The sequence below is a fragment of the Danio aesculapii genome, chromosome 3 (genome assembly GCF_903798145.1).
Source record: "Danio aesculapii chromosome 3, fDanAes4.1, whole genome shotgun sequence".
Taxonomy (NCBI): Eukaryota; Metazoa; Chordata; class Actinopteri; order Cypriniformes; family Danionidae; genus Danio; species Danio aesculapii.
In genome coordinates, this window is record NC_079437.1 from 38,274,997 (window position 1) to 38,298,337 (window position 23,341).

Genomic DNA, 23,341 nt, shown 5'->3' on the forward strand with positions numbered 1-23,341 from the left:
GAAAGTCGGTACAACTGAAGGCACGGCAGGCAATTTGTGTGCAATGCTTTGATTCTCTCTCCAGGTAGTGAAGTCCAAGGAGATAAGGAATTCAGAGGATTTGGCTCATGCATAATTTTATTTTTACTGAACAGCTGTGCGGGTCAGAGCTCTGGATGATCTCTGACAGATCATGCCAAAAAAAAGCAGATGAGACGAGAGACAACACAAATCCAACTGCAATGCGCAAACCAGCCAATTTTCATTGCGCTGATTCGACCTCTAAAAATCACCTGTCTGAAAACACCTGAATAACAGTCTAGAACGGCCATATCAGACATTTATTCAGACTTGTCAAGGCTTAGTTGCCGGTAAAAACATGTTTAACTGTCAGAGTCGGTCCTGCTCAGTAGAGCAAGGAGAGTTGTATATAAAAGCCACTCAACCGATAGGTGAAGAAAACTTAAAATAAGTTTGCTGAAAACCGAAGCACCGGTGAGAATATCAATTAAGAGGCAAATGACAGCCCTCCTTCGGCTCTTAATAACTCCAAGCCACTGTTGTGTGACGGAAGTTCCTCTTACACAAGGCCAAACTACATAAATAATCTGCCTTGAGACTTAACACCTGGCTTTGAGTGGGGAAAAAGATTCCCATTTGCGGTGTGTGCAGGCATTTCTTCACGCCCCGACTGACTTCAAACAAAGTCATTACACTGAGGCAGACTAGCAAGTAGCTCAATCTCGGCAGGTGATTCACCTGACACTGCACAGAAAGACGAAAGAAATGAGCAGAGTCCCCTTGACAAGACGGGAAGTCTTTAGAAGACATTCGACTGTCTTGCTTGTGAAGTGAAGCACAGGACTCAGTGTTTGACAAAACAAGAATTAAATATATATTTGTATCTACCAGGGATGTCCTGATCGATTTTTTTGTGTCCAGATCCGGCTAGAGTCATTTAATATTGAGAACCCCAGATACAAAGGCCTGATCCGATATTTGTATTTTTCCTAGTGCTCCATGGACTTTGGGTACATTAGAGTTGTTACAGTCAATCCAATGTATTTGCGAACAACCATGCAGTTCTGTGATGAAGATAAAGGGTTCTTTTTAATGATCTAAGCTCACGGTCTAAGCTATGTTGCATGTGCACTTACGCCCCAATTCGGGGCTTCAGTGTCAATGCTTGACAAAGGACATGTCTGAAGTCAGCCCATGAAATAAGTCTGCAATTAGGCTACTGTCTGAGCTGTGGTATTTGCATAAAGTGATCTGATTGGCTGAAGCTTCCGTTGACGCTTGAAAAGTTGCGAAATTTTCAACTTCTGCAGTGCCGATGGACTCAATTCAGTTCGGCGACGCTGACGTCAGCCATTCAAAGTTACAGGGAATCGTTAATGCTGGCGCCTCGTGTGAATGGGGCGTTAGAAAATGTCTGAATCCACTTTTGCTATTTTAAGGACAGGAAAAGCAATCGCCGAACCTGCCACATTTCCACAATGGTTGTCCTGATTATATTAATTAGTTATGGGTGCGTTTTGGACATAACACACATTAAACCAATCAGAGTCTAATCTCCCATTCTCCTTAAGAGCAAGTTACATTCGCGCCATGAAGTATTTGTTATTTATATTTCAGACTTTGTAATCTGAAAAATTTAACGCATCATTAGCGAAGAAACAAATCTGCTCGTGTGCAAGGTTAACGCATGCAAGCAGACCATCTACGAAACGAGCAGGATTCCACCAAAGCCCCCCAGAAAAAGACAGGAGAAGGTAGCAGTTTTTATATTTATGTAGAGAATAATTATCTTTTACATTTTAATCCTTTAATCTTTCCTAATTCAAAATGCGTGTGTGCTGCTGCACATCCCTATGTGTGTAATAAGCAATGTGCATGTGCATTGTGAACCGGCCTATAGTTGCAGATCACAATGACGCTCTTTAAATAACAGGGAAAAACGGTGCCTTTACCTATAGACCAGCTTTTACTTGGTTATTGCTGTTGCTGTATGTGTATATTCATTGTCCTGCAGTCCACTATTGTTGTTTTAGGCTTTTTAGATATAAGACTTATCTGATAATTTCAAACTTACAATAAAGGTTTTCTATTTTTTTTGTTGAAAACACAATACGAAGAATCATCAAGTAAAAATTATTGCACTAGTAATAAATACAAAGAATGTAAGATCTCATTTCAGTCTGTCACCATCATACATGATAGAAATATCAAATATTTTGTAGTTTTTGATGTTTTTTCCATCCATAGTTTGTTCTATCCAAATATGCAGAGCTGAAATACTTTTGTTTTGTGTATATGAATAAAATTATCGATTGTTTGCTGGTTTGAAAAACTGTTACAGTAGCATCTCAGGCATTTTTGATAATTTCAAAACACCAGCAAAAAAAAAAAAAACACGCTGCCTAGCCTACAAGTGTTTCGGAAGTATTATTGCAGGGCAACACAGACCAAAAAGAGAAGTAAGGATGCACAATATACCGAGTCCATTTAGTTATCGGCCAATAATAGCTATTTTTAATGTTATCGTTATCAGTCCAATATCAATTTAGGCTGATATCTTTAAGCCGATATATAACGTAATTGTACAGAACCGCCTAACTCGCGCATGCATAGGTGAACATTTTTTAGACTTGTCCAGTGCACTATAACAGAGCTTTCCTCACATTGTTTATTCCTTCAAAGTCTGTCCTTTCTTTGTGTGGTAATAACTCAGGTAATTTGTGTGTGTTGAGAACTCAGTAAGTAACCATATTCCTTATCATTGTAGATCTGTTTGACACAGTGTCATTCTGTATTTTGCTTTAAATCGCCGTCAAGTTGCATAATAATTTGCTATGCGAAAAAAAGAAAATAATTTTTGGCATGCTGATTTATGTGAATTTGTGAATATATCTGTGTAATCACCTTGCAATTTTGAAACTGAGTAGGCCATTCAGTTCATAAGACCAGTTCTAACTTCTATGAAGTTTTTTAAATAAAACCAGTTTAAAAAAAATAAAAAATACTTATATTTATCGGTTAATATATCGGTTATCGGCCTCTAAATCTCAAGACTTATCGGTTATAGATATCAGCCAAAAATCCATATCGGTGCGTCCCTACAGAGAAGTATAACTGCTCATACTGGCATCAGCTTTGTGCAGGAGATACGCCCTGGGGTATGGTATATATTGTGCATTAATAAATTGTGCTACTTAATTCCAAACCACATTGCCTCAATCTTAAAATAGACTAGTGACAACAAATTATAACATAGAATTTGAATTAATTACACAAGAAAATTCACCCAGTCTAATTATATCTCAAAATGCGGTAGTAGTGTGCTGATGGAGCTGTACTCACCAGTCGAACCCTCTTGAGACGCTCCTCCAGCTTCTCCTGCGCCTCTCGTTCCCTCAACACCCCCTCCAGCCTGCTGATCAGCTCAGCCGCAAACTTCTCCGGCTCAACGTGAATATCCTTTGGCATCCGGTTTGTGCGCTGATGGGAAGACAATGAGAGAACTCAAGGTCACATTCACATTTAATGTGATGCTGTGGAGAAAACACCTACAGCTGCTGATTATACAGGTATGTGGACAGACAAAATAACAGAGGAACATTAAAACAGGCTAGACAGACAAATGGAGGACACATTTTTGGACAACGCGAGGATTCTGTACACACATCGGTTTCAGTTTAAAAGCATCACCTCAAGGAGAAAACATGGTACACATCTTCAGCAAACAGGATAGACTGCTGAAATCCATATTTAGAGCTGCCAAATATATCATGTCAATCGACATACAGCAATTTTGTGAGGAAGTAGCTTATTCTGTACACACAAATGAACAATAACAAGGATCTGGAGATTCACCTAAACATTTAAATGTGGTTGTCATGGAATATTAGGCCTTTGATGTGTAAAATCAAACCGGTTTGATCACAGGGCTGAGTGAGGGAATCAAACTACATCTGCCTTTGTGCTTTTGTTTCATTCTGCATTGTTGCCACAAACTGAGAGAGGGACTGAGTGAGCAATTGTTGGTTGACTGTCTATTGTTTAGTTTGTAACAGACACCGACAGGAACAAAAGTACTTGGATAAGGGTTAGAGACTGCATTTGGTGTCAAAACAAAAAGCAAGTAAACAGAAAAAATAAATAAAAAAGAAATTAATTGAATTCTGAGCTTAAATTACATTAGCAAAACAACAAAAACACTTCATTTTTTATGAAAATGTAATGCAATAAAATACAGTTAAGGATCACTATGATTTTTAAGTGGATTTTAATGCTCGTCAAATTGCATTTGTTTAAACATGCATTAAAAACTAATACTGTGTGTTATCACTGCTAGTTAAATAAACAGTTCTATCTGAATATACATTTAAAATGTATTCATGTGAAGACAGCTGAATTTCCACCATCATTATTCTAGACTACAGTATGATATAATCAGAGTATATACAGGAATCAGAGAGTAAAATTCAATACCTTTTAAGACCATTTTAAGACTCTCTCCATACATTTTCAACCATACTTTTCAACCGGAAACAATTGAGATTAAATTACAGTATATTTATTAAATATGAATGTAAGAAACTAATCCAAAACTAAAACATTATTCATATACTGAATGAAAATCTATTAAATGTAGCTAATTCAGCCGGTTGGCGCCTATATAACTGCAGAAATAATGGTGTTGCCTTGGTAACTGAAGTAAACAAAGCAGCATGATGTCAAATCTAGCAGGATTTGATTGATTTCATAAAGTACACAGCATCTTGATATTCACAGATTTTATTTGGGCAAACCTTAGCATACAACTATACATTGTATAAGCAAAAATTATATGAAATTTAATACCTTGCAAAATAGCATTTAAGACTTTTTAATACTTTAAGGACCTTAAATTTCTCTACATTGATTATTCAACTTTAAAAACTTTAAGACCCCACGGACACCCTGATATACCTTCAACAATAATTTTAATATGTTGCTTGGCTGCTCGATAAACAGTTCTTATTGTTAGCCATTTTGAAAACAGAGGTGATGCTTAATTTTTGTGGAAACACTGATGCACTGTTGTCATAGTTTGAATTGAACGATAAAATGAACTGCATTTCTTGGAAGTCTATTCTCCTACTTTCACTTTCGATCAATTAATACATTCTCGTTTAATGTATTAATGCAAAAAAAAATAAAAACGTTAAGACAATGTTTATTTTTGTTGTTGTTGTATTTTTATGGACTTTGAACAAGTCCACAAATCTTGATTTGCCTTCCAAAGAAGAATGAATTTCTCAGGGTTTGGAAGGACATGAGGGTAATTAATAACAATTTTCTTTTTTGGATGAGCTAATGCCGAGCTCAGACTGCATGATATTAGCCCTAATTTTGACTCGCCGACAGGTTTTGAGAAATCGCAGACAAATGCCTGAAATGACAGGCAAATCGGTGCTGGTTTGCCTGTGCAAGTAACAATCACACAATGTGAACTATCAAAGACGCAATCTGAGAGAATCACAGTCGCCAACACCCGTGATATATTTGGCATGCTAAATATCTGGACCTGTCTGTGATTCAAGTCATGTCGTGTAAAATGCGTTCTGATTGAAAATAAGAATTTACAGCCAATGAGAGAGCAGCATCCACTAGTGTGGGTATCTGCAGGCCAGCGGGAGGTTGAGGGAGAAGTTAAAAGAGCTTATTTTTGGTCTATTTGGACACAAGAAATAAAGGAAAAACTAGTGTAAACTTGGCAGGAGCACCCGTGTCTGTTTGACGTGTCATTTGAGCAATGTCACAACCGGGTCTACCCCACTAAAGGCTTCTTCCTCATGCAGTTAATAACAAATATGGATGTCCAGATCCGATCACATGGTTTCAGACTCAATCGGACTGTTCCTCCCGATCAGGACTCGAATAATATATATATTATATATAGAAATATATATATTATTTTTTTAATTGTCTATAGTTATGCAGTGGCACAGAGTTAGACCTCTTTCTTGACTGACACACAGTAACAGAAACACGTGCGGCATGACATCACTTAAAAATCGCAGAAACGCTATAGTTTAAATGCTGGCAAAGCAGAACACGGAAGCAGTTTGAAACGGAAAGTATGTCTGTGGTCTGGAGGTATTATAAAGTTGATGACGACAACATTGCCATAGCAAACTGTGAGGTGTGTAAACTTGGGATTGCCTGCCGGGTATTTTTAGTTGAGGTGCTGTTTGTTTATATATTTAATTTTTTATATTTACTGTTGCACTACAGTCCAAAAGTGAAGAATTGATGACATTTATTACTTGATTGTTCAAGCTACCTCACAGAAGTGATCTGTTTATTAACGGAGTTGTTGAATGTTAAAATAAGGTGAAATAAATAAAAAATAAGGAACATCCTGGATCGGTTTCTTCGCTCTTACATTTTTTTATGTATTATAGAAGTATCGGATTGGGTTTCAGTAGATACTCAAATTCAAATGACTCTGACTAGAGGGCAAAAAAACTTGGATCGGGACATCCCTGATAACAAATGATATACTACGTGACCTTGCATTGTGTACATGTCCCTTTTCGCACGTGTTTGGTAGTGAGATATAATTTGTGGACCGAGACAACGTTGTCGGAGATTCTTCTATTATAAAGTCATGCAGTGTGAAACCCCGTCACCGATCTATCCTGCAGTGTAAACACAGCACTGACAGAACGCTACCCCAGACAGTGAGTGTGAAAACATCCGCTACTATGAAAATCGTACAGTCTGAACTCGGCAGAACTCGATAACTAAACTACAATCACAGACTGTCGCCCACTGGAGGGATGGCTGTGAAAGCACAATGATCTTTTTCGCTAAAGATTTGGACTCTTGATGCCTTCTGTTATACACAACATCGTGAGTATTTCTCAGGGGGCATACAAGGATGTGTAAAAAGGTTAAAACGTTTTTAAAAAATGATTCATCTTTACATTTTGCACTTGCAACACGAATCCAAATCTCCCAACACAAATGCTCTGAGCAGATACTGTGGGTAAAGGGGAAAAACACATACAGATCTTTTTGTAGCATTTTCTGCTCTCAAACAAACAAGACTCCAAATAGCAGAAGTCCAGGAAATGTATTATTCCATGAGTCTGGAAGCAGAAATGGAGAGAGAGAGAGAGAGAGAGAGAGAGAGAGAGAGAGACGGGGGAGGAGGACAGAGACATATGAAGAAATAGAGTTGCATGAAGTGCCTGGACAAGGTCCAACAAAACCTTACAGGAGCCGTTAAAATTTTGATTACAGGGCCAAATCTGATCTAAAGTCTGTTTCGGTTCTCTTTGTTCTGGCCTTCTGTTTGCTTAAGATTCATCAGTCTCCTCCGCAGCCCACACGGTTACATGCCCAGTGGAACTGCAGAATCTGTCAAGTCTTGACAAGGCGTTTTGGTTACTAACACTGCCTCCCTGCCGCAGACCACGCTTACAGAATATGAGAGAGCCTTTTAAACTTAACAGAGACAGAACAAGAGAATGCAACCAAAGGGAGGAAGAAAAAAGCCAAGTGAGAGAGTGTTAAAGGTTTCAGAGCCATAAACATAATGTGAGCATAATGTAGAAGCAAAGAAAACTTGGACAAGCTGTATTAGTAAGAATTGAAGGTCAGTAAATCTAAGAAATATAAATCATCATTTATTTTTTTCATGTTGTTCCGAACCCAATGTTTTGTCTATTCTCTCACTGAATAAAAAAAAAAAAAGAAGTTACGCAACATCTTTTCCATAAAATAAATCAGAATAGTTCTCAAGCTCCAAAAAAAGAACAAGGCAATGCATGCATTAGTACAATGATGTACTAAAAAGTGAAAAGAGTCTGCTTGGCATTTATGAAAGTTTTGTGTATAGAAAACAACATTTTCAAAAGGTTTCCAGTTCACAGGGAACTGCAGTTTTATACATGCCAAGCCAGAAGTTTATATACGCTTTCAGTGAAGAGCTTCGCATATTAGTTTTTGATAGAAAGCAAGCCAAAATTCACTCTCAAATCACATTTATATGATTTTAATTTAAATTACACTTCTTTTAGTTGCGTAAAAGCTGATTTGCACTTCTGTGTCAAGTGTACGCGAATGCTCCGGCATAACCTGCACGTAGACGCATAGCCCTCGCCATGGCTGTCACGCACCTTTAAAAAAAAATTCAAGTACACGCCTCGTAGCGGCAAGCTATGTGATTGGTCTCGAGTTGGAGCGAGTGTTTACAAGTGTCGAGTCCTGTGAAAGAGCTGAAAAAAGTTTTGTTTTCACGTTATGAAGAACTTCTTGCGTGTTCACCGGTTCCAGCCTCAAAATGAGCGAGTTTGAGCTACATCTACAATAAGGTAGCCTCCAGAAAAAACAAAACACCGGCGAAGAAATGCACGACAACGTGCCATGGGTCAGGCCGATTACTTGCCACAGAAGTATAAACCAGGCTTAAGAGTGGTTTTTTGTATACATTTGCTCAGGAAGGTAAATTAAAATGGAAAAAAATTACAATGTAAATGGTTGCCTAAATAAACGTATCAAGGTTTCCACAAAAATTTTAAGTGTCACAAATGTTTCCAACGCATAACAAGATTCGCATATTAGAATCATTGCTAAAAGATCAATTGGCAATAAAGACAGGAGTAGCAGCTACCAAAAATAGTCAAAAAATTTTATATTTCATAATCATCCTAAATTTCAAGTCTCACTTCTGAGAGGTAGTATGTGCATATTTAAGGTTTTGAGGGTAAAAACATGAAATTTGGCCTCACTGTCATCATACCTGATGTGCCATGTTTTAGTTCACAATACTAGAACGATGACTTAATTTTGTTTCTCACATATTATATATTCAGAATACTTGGAGTAATACTTGAAAGCTTATTTGACAGTCCCTGGAAACCAAAAGGATTTTAAAGTTTGAATGTTTCATAAAAATACATTTTAAAACCTTTTGAAAACCAATCGTGACCTATGAAATACTGTTTCCAGGTCCAAACCGCTACTCATTTGAATTGAGAAAATATTCATTTATGGCCACTTTTTAGACATATCACACATTAATGTGAATTTTATATAAAATCATGGTGTACACAACCACCTCTGGACTACACCACAGACACCAATATTTTAACAATTTGTAAATAATGAATGACATTCTGTCCACCTGATATTAGGCATGGAGATGGTGCAACACATGGTAATAATAAATGTTTACAAAGCGATGTGATGCTTTTAAATATCACGATCACAATATATATATATATATATTGTGATCGTGATATTTAAAAGCATCACATCGCTTTGTAAACATTTATTATTACCATGTGTTGCACCTCTCCATACAGGTTGATATAGTGATTGAACCCGGAAGCCGCTTTTGCGTGACGTCAGAGCAAACGTCTGAGGATTTAGACATCTAGATATATATACATTTAGATTTCCTCAGAAAATTACAATTTTCATATCTGGTAAGGCCCAATTACAATTCTGTCCCTTTAGTTCATTACACATTGAGGTCAAATTTTTTATATCTTAAAAAATGAATTTGACCTTACGTCATCTCAATCACATTTACACATGACATCTAAAACATTAATCAGTCATTAAAATGGCTATTGAGTTAATTTACCATTTTAAGATTTTTATTTTTATTTTTATGTGTAATTTTATATGGCTGTAATATCGCAAGAGAAGTATCAAAATGCCACTGATTTCCTGAAATTAATTTTGAATTTCAGGATAATCCCGCACAGCTCTTTGATAAGGAGGGGAACTCTCCTTTCTCTCAGAGCAAAAAACTGAATGGACACAATATTTCCTCTTTCTTCTTTAAGCCCCTAAAACCTAATTTTTTTCAGGATCACATTACAACTGAAGGGATATGAGAAATTTCCATGAATCCACCAGCTAGAGCAGCAACATGGCTGCAAAAGCAAGGAAAACCGACCCCCAAACGTTTAAAAAAAGGGCATTAGTAAGGATTTTTAATACACAAGCATCTGATTTATTACATTTTAACAGCGTTGATGTGCTACGGTCATGATCTTTAAAATAATAACTCACATCAAATTTTAAATTCTGATAACCTGACACGATGTCAGACAAGTCTGTTGGCAGGAAATTAGCTTTTTACAGCACGTCTGGTATAACGTTAATGTTTTCATGTGGTTACATACATGAATATAAGCACTGTGTATTTACAGTTTCATGCTTCTTGCAACATGATCCACCATTCGCAACAGGGACGCCTGAGGAAAGCCAGAGACTCATACACTTTTGAGCTGAAAATGAACAGTGTTTGTCCAAATACAGTGCGAAAAAAAACAACAACATTGCAGACTGAATAATCTGTGAAACGTTAATACTCTGTTTGCGCCTTCTGGAATGACTACCGCAGGTGACATCTCGTGACGTAAGAGTTAGTGACCGTTCAGCAATGGTTTCCCATATCTAAGGTGAATATTTACATTCTTAACCCTTCACACACTGTTTCAGTGTAACCAACGGGATATTAGGGTGACATAAGGGTATAAAATAGAATTAGGATTGAGACTAAAAGTTTTGGATTCACTTTTTTCAGTATCAAATATCAAAAAAAAAGTTTTAGACATTTTTAAGGGCATGCACCATTGAAACTTTGTCTTTCTGCTGTGATTGAAGACCATTTTACAACCATATATTTATGCTGAGTCCCAATTCGTCAACTCACACTACGTCCTAAAAGTAAGTACTTTTGTGTGAAGAAAAAGTGCATACTTTTAAGTGTGTAACAAAAGAGTATGCAAGCTTTGAGACCTACTACTTCCTCATTAACAGACCTTTAAGTTGCTTAGTTACATCCCCTGTCAATCATCTCAACATGTCATCCATATATCTTTAATATTTAATTACCTACCATATTGGAGATGCAGTAGCAGGTTAATCTGCCATTCACATGTCTTTCATGCTGGGACACCTCCACAGGTCTTTGCATAATTACGCAGTCAGAAGTTAATATATAAACATGTCTTCATAAACGTTTACATTGTTGTTTCAGATTAAATATAACGCAGAAAAGGTGATTTAAATATTCTCCAGTAGGTTAGATATTAATAAACAGTCGTTCAAACATTATTACCTAAGCCTCTTTACTTGATGGTTGCTCTCGCGCATCCACCATATTTCTAGTTTAACAGTATGGAAACGCACCCTTTTTGCAACATAACACGCTTTGGGACATACTAAATCTTTTTCAAATACTATTTAGGACGTTTAGTATGTGAATTGGAATACAGCATAATAGGGCATTCACACCAGACATAATTGAACATGTGAACATTCGGAGTTTACTCGCTTCATTTGCACATCAAATTTGCTTCATTTGTGTGTGAAATTCACTTTAACAATAGACATGGATCATGGCAGGGTCAATGCATCAGCAGGAAGATTTCCCCTGAGGACACCAACAACAGGCGATACATTATAATCACAGCCATACTACAGCAAGTTTCTGATTGTTAACAAGGTGCGAATGTCCACCAAAGTCCGCCCAAACCAATGAATTCGCACCACCTTAATCGTGCGAATAGCATCGCAGGATGTCTAAATGCATCTTTGCATTGACTTAACATGTAAATCACTGACGCTTGGTGCTTCAACCACATCTGGTGTGAACATACAGACTTTAACCCTCACAGAAACCATAACAAAATAAACTGGTGGTACGGTACGGGTCGGTACACTTTGATGCCCGTTTTCCACTGTCAAAAGGTACCTCAGGGTTCTTGCAACATTTTAAAAGTAAAATTTTATGCTTTTAAGACCTTTTTAAGACCTCAACAAATATAATTTAAGACCTAAAAATTTCATAATTTCTTCGGAACAGGCTACTCAATTTAATGTCCTCGTTAAATTTAAATGAAATGTGCCTCGTCACAGTATGGATAACCCACAGTACCTGCCTTTTGGGTGTCTGGCGGTGAAATGAAACCGTTATAGCCGACTGTGAGGTGGCTTCTGAACTAGAGCTGTAATCGAGCCATAAAAGTTAGGCCCAATAGGGCCCGAGCCCGACAAGTACATATTGACTGACAGCTTTTAAAAAGCCTGAACCCGTTTATAGCCCGACATTATTCAAATGTGCACATGCACACAGCTCTGTTGCCTTTTGTCATGAATGAGTCGTTTATGTTTTAACATTACTTATTCAGAACATAGGCTATAGGCCACTTGGAACAAAAAAAAAATTGTAAAAAATCCTTTGTAACATCTTAACATCGCAGCACTCTAAATAGGCCTGGTTACAGCATTTTCCACTAGTCAAAAACATTCATTTCATCTTCCCTGTCAGCTCGCTGTACATTGCTGTTTAGTGCTCTACCGTAATACGCAGTATATGAGCGACCACCGAAATACCTTAGTGGCTAGAATGACTATTCTTATTTAACTAGCAGCTAGCCTGACCATAGTCAAAATTTGCTGTTTTTGACTTCTTCAACATCATTTGTTTCACCTTTGCAGGGATGGATTTTAATGTTGTAACAAACGATTTGATTACTTTCTCGCGCTAATCGAAATGCATCACATGACTGTTCATTACTGCGCAAGCCCAAGCCCGCCCGGCCCGACCCTGTCTAATTAAGTCCAAATCCGTTGGGTTGGGGAAAAAATCTTCAGCTCTAGTCTGAACTAGTAACATTGTTAGGTCTAGCTGCAAACAATGCAGGGATTAACCTGGACCTGCTGTGACTAGATGCTGCAACGTAAATTACCGATTGAGGTGAAGTTGGTTTTATATTCACACATTCAGACTTTCTCCTTTATTAATAGCCTATATTTTCAGAAAAGTATTCCTTGCAAATTCTAAATAGTGAAATCATATTAGCAGCCAATGACTATCAAAGTACAACATTACTCGCAGTCAAATAAATAGTGCTAATGTTGTTTTGAAGTCATATCTACATCTACATTTCAGACTGAATGTTCAAAGTATCATGATAAACACTATAGGGAGCATGCCACAAGTTGTTACTGATGGAAAGTGAGAATATAAAACCAACTTTACCTCAATAAATTACCGCAGGTGCTTTCCTCCTTTCATGTGCAACTCAACGGCTTTGAGTTCCATGGTCCCTAACGAAAAGGTCTTTTTGCAGAATTTACACATAGCCTCATTGCCACGTCGTTAAGTTTACACTTTCCCATCATTGCATTTTGAACCTCACCTCGACAACCACGTAATGTCAACATGCAGATGCAGACCAATGTAAGCGTCTGTAGCCGACCTACCATAATAAGCTAATAAATCACAGACACTGTCATCTCTCTCCTGTTTAACACATACTAAATTAATCAACTATTAGATGTTTTACGGTGGACCACTGTGCTTCTCTATCGTCATTAAGGACACTGGCTAAAAATGTAATACCTAACAGCCACTTTAGAGTAAATTTAAGACCATTTAAGACCTTAATTTCCCGGATTTAAATTTAAGACATTTTAAGACTTAAGGACCCGTGGGAACCCTGTACCTAAAAGAGAACCGTACCGTACCAATTTTTGGGTACCCTTTCCAAAGGGTGCATACCGCAACAAAAGGGTACCAAAAGGAGGAGCGAGAAGCGCAGCTGAACGCTATTGGTTTACAGAGAAACATCACTAGCGTGTGTACAAGCCAGGAGAATGAAAACAAAGGAAGCTGCATTTTTAAATACACAGTTGAGACATAATACTACATCGTAATACTATATACATATAATAATGAACCATGGTCAACCCGAGTTTAAACAAACTTTATGTCATTTTATGAACAGCTACAAAGCCAAGAAGATAAACCCGTTCTCCTGTTGTTGTTTGCAAGGCCATCTAAAGCGTGAGTGGTTTCACTTTCTCCAGAGAGCTTGCGATCGCTCGTGTGCGCGTCTATATTTGAAATAACGAACGTCTTGAGCTCATATTAATAACGTGCACGTGATTATTAAAGCGCTTCTGACATCATATCCTTTCAGAAACTGACAAACGCGAGAGAAGCGCAAAAAAACAAAGCAGCAAATTACTCTTTCAGCAACCTAAAAGGTGATCAAACTGCCATGTTTAACTATTATCATCACCTTTTGGACTGTTATGAATGACAGAATTACTTTCTAACACAATGTTAATGTTACATGTGCTGGTGAAGAATAAAGATGAGAGGTTTGTACTGACTGTATAGGTTTCGTATCATTTATAAACCCAAACAAGGCCTAAATGTATGGTTTGGGTATTTTTTATTTGTAATTGTAACATTTCAGAGACTGCAAGTCACTGTATGTGTTCATAAAAGTGGAAACGGGCAATGTGTCTCAGTAATGCATGTCTGGAACAGCATAAGGATTTCAATTACAGAAAGCACATTATCAGCTGAATAATCCTTTAAAAATAAGTTTGTACATCTGCAACTTCATTCATTCATTCAGTTCCTTTATTAATCTGGGGTTGCCACAGTGGAATGAACCGCCAACTTATCCAGAATATGTTTTACGCACCGGATCCCCTTCCAGCCGCAACCCATGACTGGGGAACACTCACTCACACACTCACACACTCACAACGGTCAATTTTTGCATACCCAACTCACATGTACCGCATGTCTTTGGACTTGCAGGGGAAACCGGAGCACCCGGAGGAAACCCACGCGAACTTGAGGAGAACATGCAAACCCCACACAGAAACGCCAACTGACCCGGCCGAGGCTCGAACCAGCGACCTTCTTGCTGCGAGGTGAACGTGCTACCCACTACACCACCGCGTCGCCCATCTGCAACTTGTCATTCGATAATCAGATTTCATCCTGAAAAAAATTGCTAAAGAATCTTGGAGTACGTCACGCATGTGCATACGAGCTGAAGTGTCTGCGCTGCCTCCACGGCTTTCAGTCTCTATAGGATGAGTGAAAGGCCCCGGCGAGGGGAAGTGTATGTTTGCTCTGTTAAATTGGGCTCCATCTCAGAGGCTCCAATTATGCTGGAGCCGGTGCAGTGGGAAAGCCGAGCCATCAGAGGGGGAGGCTTCACATCTGCTGGGGCAGAGCAGGCAGAGCTGACGAGAGCATCAGGAACGCTTTAGACAGCACACTCGCTCGCGCTCTCTCACTCTCCATCAGCTATTCGCCGGCACATGATCAAAGCTCCCCAGCCACCGCTGTGCATCTTAAGAATGCACATTCATTTTAGGGGCGATGGGAGAGACAAGGCAGGGGGAAGAAAAGAGAGAGCAAGAATGACAGGGAAAGACCAGAAGATGATGGACGGAGACAAGGCACAGAGAATAAAATGAAAAGAAGGAGTGGGGGTGAGCGAGAGAAGGAGAAACAGAGAGAGAGAGAGAAGTGATGGAAAGAAAGGTAGAGAGCAAACACACACACAGAGACAGAGAGAGAGAGAGAGAGAGAGAGAGGGGAAAAAAAGAAAAGTGTTGTAAAGTCAACAATGTGTTGCGGATATCCAAAGCATACTTACAGGAATATGAGGTAGTGGCACTCGCCCATTAACTTTGGCACTTTCGTGTATCTCACGTCGATGTGGTTTACGATATCTGTAAGGTGGGACTCCATCTCTGTGGAAAGAAGCATTATGGGGTTTTAATTTGGAGTCTGTCTTTTAAAAACACAATGTAAAAATGTAATATCTTCTGCATAAGACATATTAGTGGTTCATAAAACAGACACTGCTCATCTAAAAAACAACATCAGTGTCTTTAGTACACAAAAGGAAATCTTTTGCACAATATCTGTGTCATTATTGCATTATTTCACCAGACATTAAGATGGTAAATACTGTTATAGTACAGGGTTGTTTCAGCAAGTTCATTTTAAGACTTAAGACATTTTTAAGACCATTATGAATGAAATTTTAGACTCATACAGGGCTAAACGGTAAGGAGTTTTTCAAATGGCCCAGTTGGAAAAGATTTTTATTTGCCCTGTCAAACGTTTTTTAAAGATTTAATAATACAAGAATAATAATTTAACAATTAAAAAAATTCAATATTTCAGTAATTCTGAGCAAAATATTTTAAATATTGTCAAAACAAGCAAGCTCTAGTTGTACTCGCACACTTTTTTTCAACATAACCTTTCTTAAAAATAAAAAAAATGGATGGCATAGGCATAAGGGAATAAAACAGAATTGGGTTTGAGCCTAAAAGTTTTGGATTTAAAGATATTTTGATATTTGTAATAGGAAAAAAAAAACAGTGAGAATAATATTTTTTTTGAAGGCCATGCACCATTGAAACTTCGATTGTAAGAATTCACGAAAACGGAAATGCTTGAAGTTTCTGCCAACCCGACTCTTCACCATAACTTTTCAATCCAGATGGATGGAGCAACCATCACTGCATCCAAAATGGTAAAAAGCCTTGGAGTAACGATTGATGACCAACTGAACTTCTCTGACCACATTTCTAGAACTGCTCGATCTTACAGATTCGCACTCTACAACATTAGAAAGGTCCGACCCTTCCTATCTGAACATACAGCTCAACTCATTGTTCAAGCTCTTGTCCTCTCCAAACTGGACTATTGCAACTCTCTGCTAGCCGGGCTACCAGCTAGTTCTATCAAACCTCTTCAGCTGCTTCAGAACGCAGCAGCACGAGTGGTCTTTGATGAACCCAAAAGAGCACATGTCACTCCGCTACTCACCCGTTTGCACTGGCTGCCAGTTGCTGCCCGCATCAAATTCAAAGCTCTGATGTTTGCTTACAAAGTGACCTCTAGCTGTGCTCCTTCGTATCTGCTCTCACTTCTGCAGATATATGTGCCCTCCAGAAACTTGCGTTCTGTGAATGAACGTCGCCTCGTTGTTCCATCCCAAAGAGGGAAGAAATCACTTTCCCGAACTCTCACATTCAATCTGCCCAGTTGGTGGAATGAACTCCCTAACTACATCAGAACAGCAGAGTTACTTGCTGTCTTCAAGAAACGACTAAAAACGCAACTGTTTAGTCTCCACTTTCCTTCCTAATCTGCAACTGCCTCTCTGGCTATACCACTAACTGTGCCCTCTTTCTCTCTCTCTCTCTCTCTCTCTCTCTCTCAAAAAAAAAAAAAATTTTTACTAATGCTTTGCTTCTTAGACTTTTACACACCTGAAACTTGTCTATAGCACATGTTCACTGCTGCTCTTATAGTTTTGTAAATTGCTTCCTTGTCCTCATTTGTAAGTCGCTTTGGATAAAAGCGTCTGCTAAATGACTAAATTTAAATGTAAATGTAAGAATTTCTGCGGTGATTGAAGACCCTTTTAAGGCCTTATACGTATGCAGCATCCCAATTCACCAACTCATACTACATCCTAAAAGTAAGTATTTTCGTGTGAAGAAAAAGTACATACTTTTAAGTGTGTAACAGAAGAGTCTGCAAACTTTGAGACATACTACTTCCTCATTAATAGACCTTTAAGTTGCTTAGTTACTTTTACTAATGTTTTTATGGTTTTAAAAACTATAATAAGCTAAATGTATGCACAACGGTCTGCCCAGATTAGCTTCCTTAGCAGTAAATACATGGAAAACTTTTAAACAAATGTTACTGTAAGGAAAATAATAAAACCATTATGGTAAAGTTAGAACTTTATGGTAGAGTTAAAATGTACATTCTTAAATAAAATGTTAAAAGTTTTATTATTTATTTATTGGATGTGTGTTGGCCATATTGGGTAGCTATACATGAACAAAGGAAAATTAAGATCCGTTTAAAAAAGATTTAAGACCTACAACACAATATTTTAGTACATTTAATACTTTTTAAGGCCTAAAATTTCATTTTAAGACTTAAGACATTAAGATTTTTTTAAGACCCTGCGGATACCCTGTAGTAGGTTAGTTATAAACGGTTATAATGCCAGATTAAATATTACGCAGAAAATGTAAATATTCTCCAGATTCTCCAACTTCAAACGTCAAACACTTGCTGCACCACCTTATTCATGCGAATAGTGCTTTTACCAGATATTAAGATGCTAAATACTGTGATAGTAGGTTAGTAATAAACAGTTATAACGCCAGTTTACATATAATGCAAAAAATATGATTTTCTAAAAACCAGGGTTTATACACATTTTTACTACTCAAATTCCATGACTTTTCAATAACTTTTCCAAAACTTTAAGGTAAATATTAATGATCTTGTAAATAAGAATAAACTGAAATTTATTACAGCATATCAAAAAAAATGTTTTAATAATAATTATAAGCAAAATAGTTTTTAGAAAGTATCTTGCTGTCTGCATGAACATTTTATAACGTTGGCTTGTGTTTTCACTATACTTAAGATTAGTAGAAATTAGGCTGCAGCACCCACAGTCTTTTACCTCTGCAGTCAGATATTGTTTCTGGACAAGACACTCAAAATTCATCTTGAATTACAGTAAAAGCAAGTGAAAGAGGCAAAGCTTTGTCATTTGTCAAAGTCATTGGTTTTTTTACCCATTTTTTTTTTTTAGTTTACCCATCAAATATAGTGTCAAGTATAAGTCAAGTTCATCTCAAATATATTCAACTACACAGATAATTGTTAAACAAATTTTCATGACTTTTCCAAAACATTTTAGTTTTATTTGTTTTTCCAAAACGTTCTAGGCCTGGACAATATGAACCGTATATTATAGTCTAGACATTGAGTTTGTCCACTTACAGAGATAACATATAAATTTGCAGAATTAAAAATAAATACATTTGATTGGACTGCTATCATACTGTAATTGGACAGGTCTCAAAAATAACCCAAGTCAAAATCATCGTAAAGCATCCTAATAGTATGTGAAACAGAGAAATATTTGGTGACTGAAATATAACTGAAATCAAAGAATTATGAGATGAAAAAATTACATTTAAAAATTATATGGTAATACTTTAAAATAATGGTACATTACTTAAAGTTTGTTAATGTATTTACTAACATGAACAAACAATTAGTAATACATTACGGTATTTATTCAACTTTCAAAGTTCATGTTAACTCAGTGCATTAACTAATGTTAACAAGCACAACTTTGGATTTTAATAAGCATTAATGTCGAATTATGATTAATAAATCCTGTACGTGACTATTCATACTTAGTTAATACATTAACTAATGTGTTGACTAATGGGCCATTATTCTAAAGCACTACCAATTATATTAATTTCACTTTCTGTACTTTTAGCAGAAACTACTGTCAGAAGGTGATTTGCTTTATTTTGCTTTATTTTTGAACTGATATTCAAGTATTTGGTCATAATTGGAAACAAATGTAACAAAAAATATGACACTCTGTGGTTGAAAAGACTGAAGCGGTTTCATATCTAGACATGACAACTCATGAACGCAGATCTGAATGTACCTCTGTGATCCTACTTGTCAAAAGTTTAACAGACATTTACAAATGCTTTCATTTAGAAATAAGACTGTGTGGGTGTTTGAAACAAGATTGCAATCTCCTAACCACCAATCTTGCAGTTCTAACATATGACATACGGATGAGGGTTTTGAGGCAGTTTTTGCTCACTTTTAGATGCTTTAAATACTATGAAAAGCAGCTCGGACATTCTGATAAACATCTCCTATCCATAAAAAAAACACTGTCATTGTTTAATCGCTCTTAAGGCTCACGCACACTAAGACGATTATTGTACACATCTAACCCCTCATGACTAGGCCTGTCATAATAATCCTTATATAGACTTGTCAAGCAAAAATTGGACATGATCTCAATACTTGTCAATATTACAATGTCATATTAAGTAAATATTTAATTATAAACATTCATACATGAGGTACAATGTAAATGTCATTGCAAAATAGCTTTAGCATTTTTGGGAATTTTTAAGTCTACACTCATCAGCCACTTTATTAGGTACACCTTCCTAGTACCAGGTTGGACCCCCTTTTGCCTTAACAACTGCCTTAATCTTTCGTGGCATAGATTCAACAAGGTACAAGAAATATTCATCAGAGATTTTGGTCCATATTCACATGATTGCATCACACAGTTGCTGCATCCATGATGTCAATCTCCTGTTCCACCACATCCCAAAGGTGCTTTATTGGATTGAGACTAGTGACTGTGGAGGCCATTTGAGTACAGTGAACTCATTGTCATTTTCAAGAAATCAGTCTGAGATGATTCGTGCTTTTTGAGATGGCGCATTATCCTGCTGGAAATAGCCATCAGAAGATGAGTACACAGTGGTCATAAAGGGATGGACATGGTCAGCAACAATACTCAGGTAGGCTGTGGCGTTGACACGATGGTAAATTGGTACTAATGGGCCCCAAAGTGTGCCAAGAAAATATCCCCCACACCATTACACGACCAGCAGCAAATCTGACGCTACCATCCTGACGTCGCAGCAGAAATCGAGACTTATCAGACCAGGCAACATTTTTCCATTCTTCTATTGTCCAATTTTGGTGAGCCTATGTGAATTTTAGCCTCAGTTTCCTGTTCTTAGCTGACAGGAGTGGCACCCGGAGTGGTCTTCTGCTGCTGTAGCCCATCTGCCTCAAGGTTGGACGTGTTGTGTGTTCAGAGATGCTCTTCTGCACACCTCAGTTGTAACGAGTGGCTATTTGAGTTACTGTTGCCTTTCTATCAGCTCGAACCAGTCTGGCCATTCTCCTCTGACATCAACAAGGCATTTGCGCTCACTGGATATTTCCTCTTTTTCGGACCATTCTCTGTAAACCCTAGTGATGGTTGTGCGTAAATATCCCAGTAGATCAGCAGGTTCTGAAATACTCAGACCAGCCCATCTGGCACCAACAACCATGCTACATTCAAAATCACTTAAATCACCTTTCTTCCCCATTCTGATGCTCAGTTTGAACTGCAGTAGATCATCTTGATGCACATGTCTAAATGCATTGAGTTGCTGTCATGTAATTGGCTGATTAGAATTTTGCATTAACGAGCAGTTGCACAGGTGTACCTGACAAAGTGGCCAGTGAGTGTATTGTCAGGGATTTCACAAATTCACCTGGCTTCAATTAGTGAAAAATGAGAAAAAAAGGTCTTGAAAAATGCAGGTCATAAGCTCTAAATGCCCTGGTGTGCACAACAATGCTTTACGTAATTCAAAATCAGTATGACTATTTTATTTTTAAACAAACCATCCCCATTAACCGTAGTAGTTTGCTGGTCTAATATCCATAAAAAGGTTAATGAAAGTTCCTAAGTTTGTTCTCACAAGTAAACTTTCAATGACAAACGTATGCTAAACATCAGGAGTTTTAACTGAGCTTGCTATATGCAACCTAATTGGGATATGTGACTTACAAAAAAAACGTCAGTTCAACATGGTGACATAGACAACAACAGCAGCCCTCAAGCTGCAAAGCTAAAGTGATTGCAGGCATTTACATTTTTGTTGAGGGGCTGAAAATACGAAAGCGTCTTCCCCCTAACCGGTCTACTTGAATCCCCGGGGCAGCTTCAGAGCAGAGCATGTTTGGGGTCCTTCACTGACACATGCACAGGGAGTCTTTAATCCCCCGGGCCCTGCTGAGGACCCCCCTGCATCTCTGCCTGGCAAACAGCTGATAATGGCCTCTAATCTCGCCCACTTCAGACACATGTTTTTGCCCTGATGTGCCTTTAATGTGTTTTTTTCTGTGCAACACGGATCACTCATGCCATCTCTGAACTCAGCACACTCCCTGTTGCTGCCTGTTGAGTGAAAACTCGTCTCCAGCTGAAATCCGCTCAAAATATTCTAAAAAGTACTTATTTCCTGGGAGGGAGAGCCGAAATTTACGTTGGTACCAAATTAAAGCCGGGGCAGTCACATTTACCATTTTTTGGCAAATTTTTCATGGATGAAACCAAGCTATTTCTATTGGAGTAAATTGTTTTGCAGGGGAAAATGTTTTCACAACATGGTAAATTCGCAACAGGTTTAAGTAGGTCATGTGCAGGGCAGAATCTGCAGACATTTGTACAAAATCTGTAGAATTTTTTTTATCGTAACTAAAAATTTAAGATGAAAAAAACTTATTTTTTACTTTTATTTAAGATTTACAATGCAAATCCAACTAGAAGCACTTGTTTGGTAAACAAAGTGACGCTCTCATATAATAACTATCCTTAAAGACAATAAATATTACTTAAGTCACATGGCTTCATGACGCTGACTAAAAGAAGGCTGCTTCGTCTGAAAGTGACTTGTGAGCCAATTGGAATGCAACACTGGAGATGCACGGGTCGGCAGTTTGTTTATTAGGTCTTAAAATAATTTAATTTATAATTAATAGAATTTTTCATACAAAAAAACATGATTTTTGTTAATCTGATCACAATTGCACACTGAAAATATTTATCACTTTCACTTTCCTTCAGCATAGTCCCTGCTTTTAATAGTTCTAATTAATTATAAAATATGTTTTTATAATTTTGTCATTTCTAAACTTATGAAACTTTCAGGTATAACATTTCAGGTGCTAGGCTGTAGCACTGAATAAATGATGACATAAGAACAGATGACTTGCAGAGGATAATAACAAATGTGCGTCTGGCTTTATTTATAATGTACATATGCAAATGTGTAAGTGGAAAAAGTGCACAGCTGCTCATGCATTCAAAGTGATTTCATAATTTTGCATATTGTCGGGGGCTTCGTCATACACGCACATTATAGGACTACACTATATCATTATAGTATATACACAATAGCATTGTAGGTCATCCCTGAATGACGTCCGGAATGAAACAGTTACTGCTCCTTCTTGTGCACAACGACGAACAATGAGGCTGCAAAGCATCAATTAGGTTGTCTGCTTTGATGACGATCAACCTCGCTGAGACCACAACATCACAAATACCAAAATTGTAACAATTTATAAAAAATTTAACACTTTCTGGCCATCGGATATTAGGCATGGACATACATATTGTGATTATGATTTTAAGTAATATTATGCTCTGTAAACATTATTACCATTCGTTGAGTCTCCCCATACAGTTTGATATAGCGCTTGGACCCGGAAGCCGCTTTGAGTGACGTCAAACTTAACAAGCAGATTGAAAGTCACTGCTTCAGCATGCACAGTACCCTATGTAGCGTAAGCAGCCTCCTCCAGGTCCTAATGCCCACACAGTGACATGACGGAGACTTGTTCATGAGGTGTTGCATGTGTTAGAGCGTTAAGCATTAAAATTAGAGTTTTCATAAAAACGTATTCTAACCATGGCAGCCACAAATCATATCAATCAAATGGATCCTGTTTCTTTACAATATAGCTCGCAAGCAGGTGCTAGTGCTTGTCCTACACGAAATGTTATTTTTCTGCTGTATTAAATTAATAAACATTTAAGTAAAATTTCATTTCTGTTTAGGAATTAAGCATTAA

The 23,341-nt window shown here is 37.5% G+C and overlaps 1 protein-coding gene across 4 annotated transcripts in view; it reads right to left on the reverse strand.

Moving 5' to 3' along the window:
- axin1 (axin 1) overlaps positions 1-23,341 on the reverse strand; it is an 86,022-nt gene that overhangs the window by 16,796 nt on the left and 45,885 nt on the right. For all 4 annotated transcript variants that reach the window (XM_056453937.1, XM_056453938.1, XM_056453935.1 and 1 more), the window contains exons 4-5: positions 15,471-15,567; positions 3,343-3,480 (exon numbers count right to left, since the gene is read on the reverse strand). In XM_056453937.1, the coding sequence (XP_056309912.1) occupies positions 3,343-3,480; positions 15,471-15,567 (235 nt within the window). The remainder of the gene's footprint in view (positions 1-3,342; positions 3,481-15,470; positions 15,568-23,341) is intronic.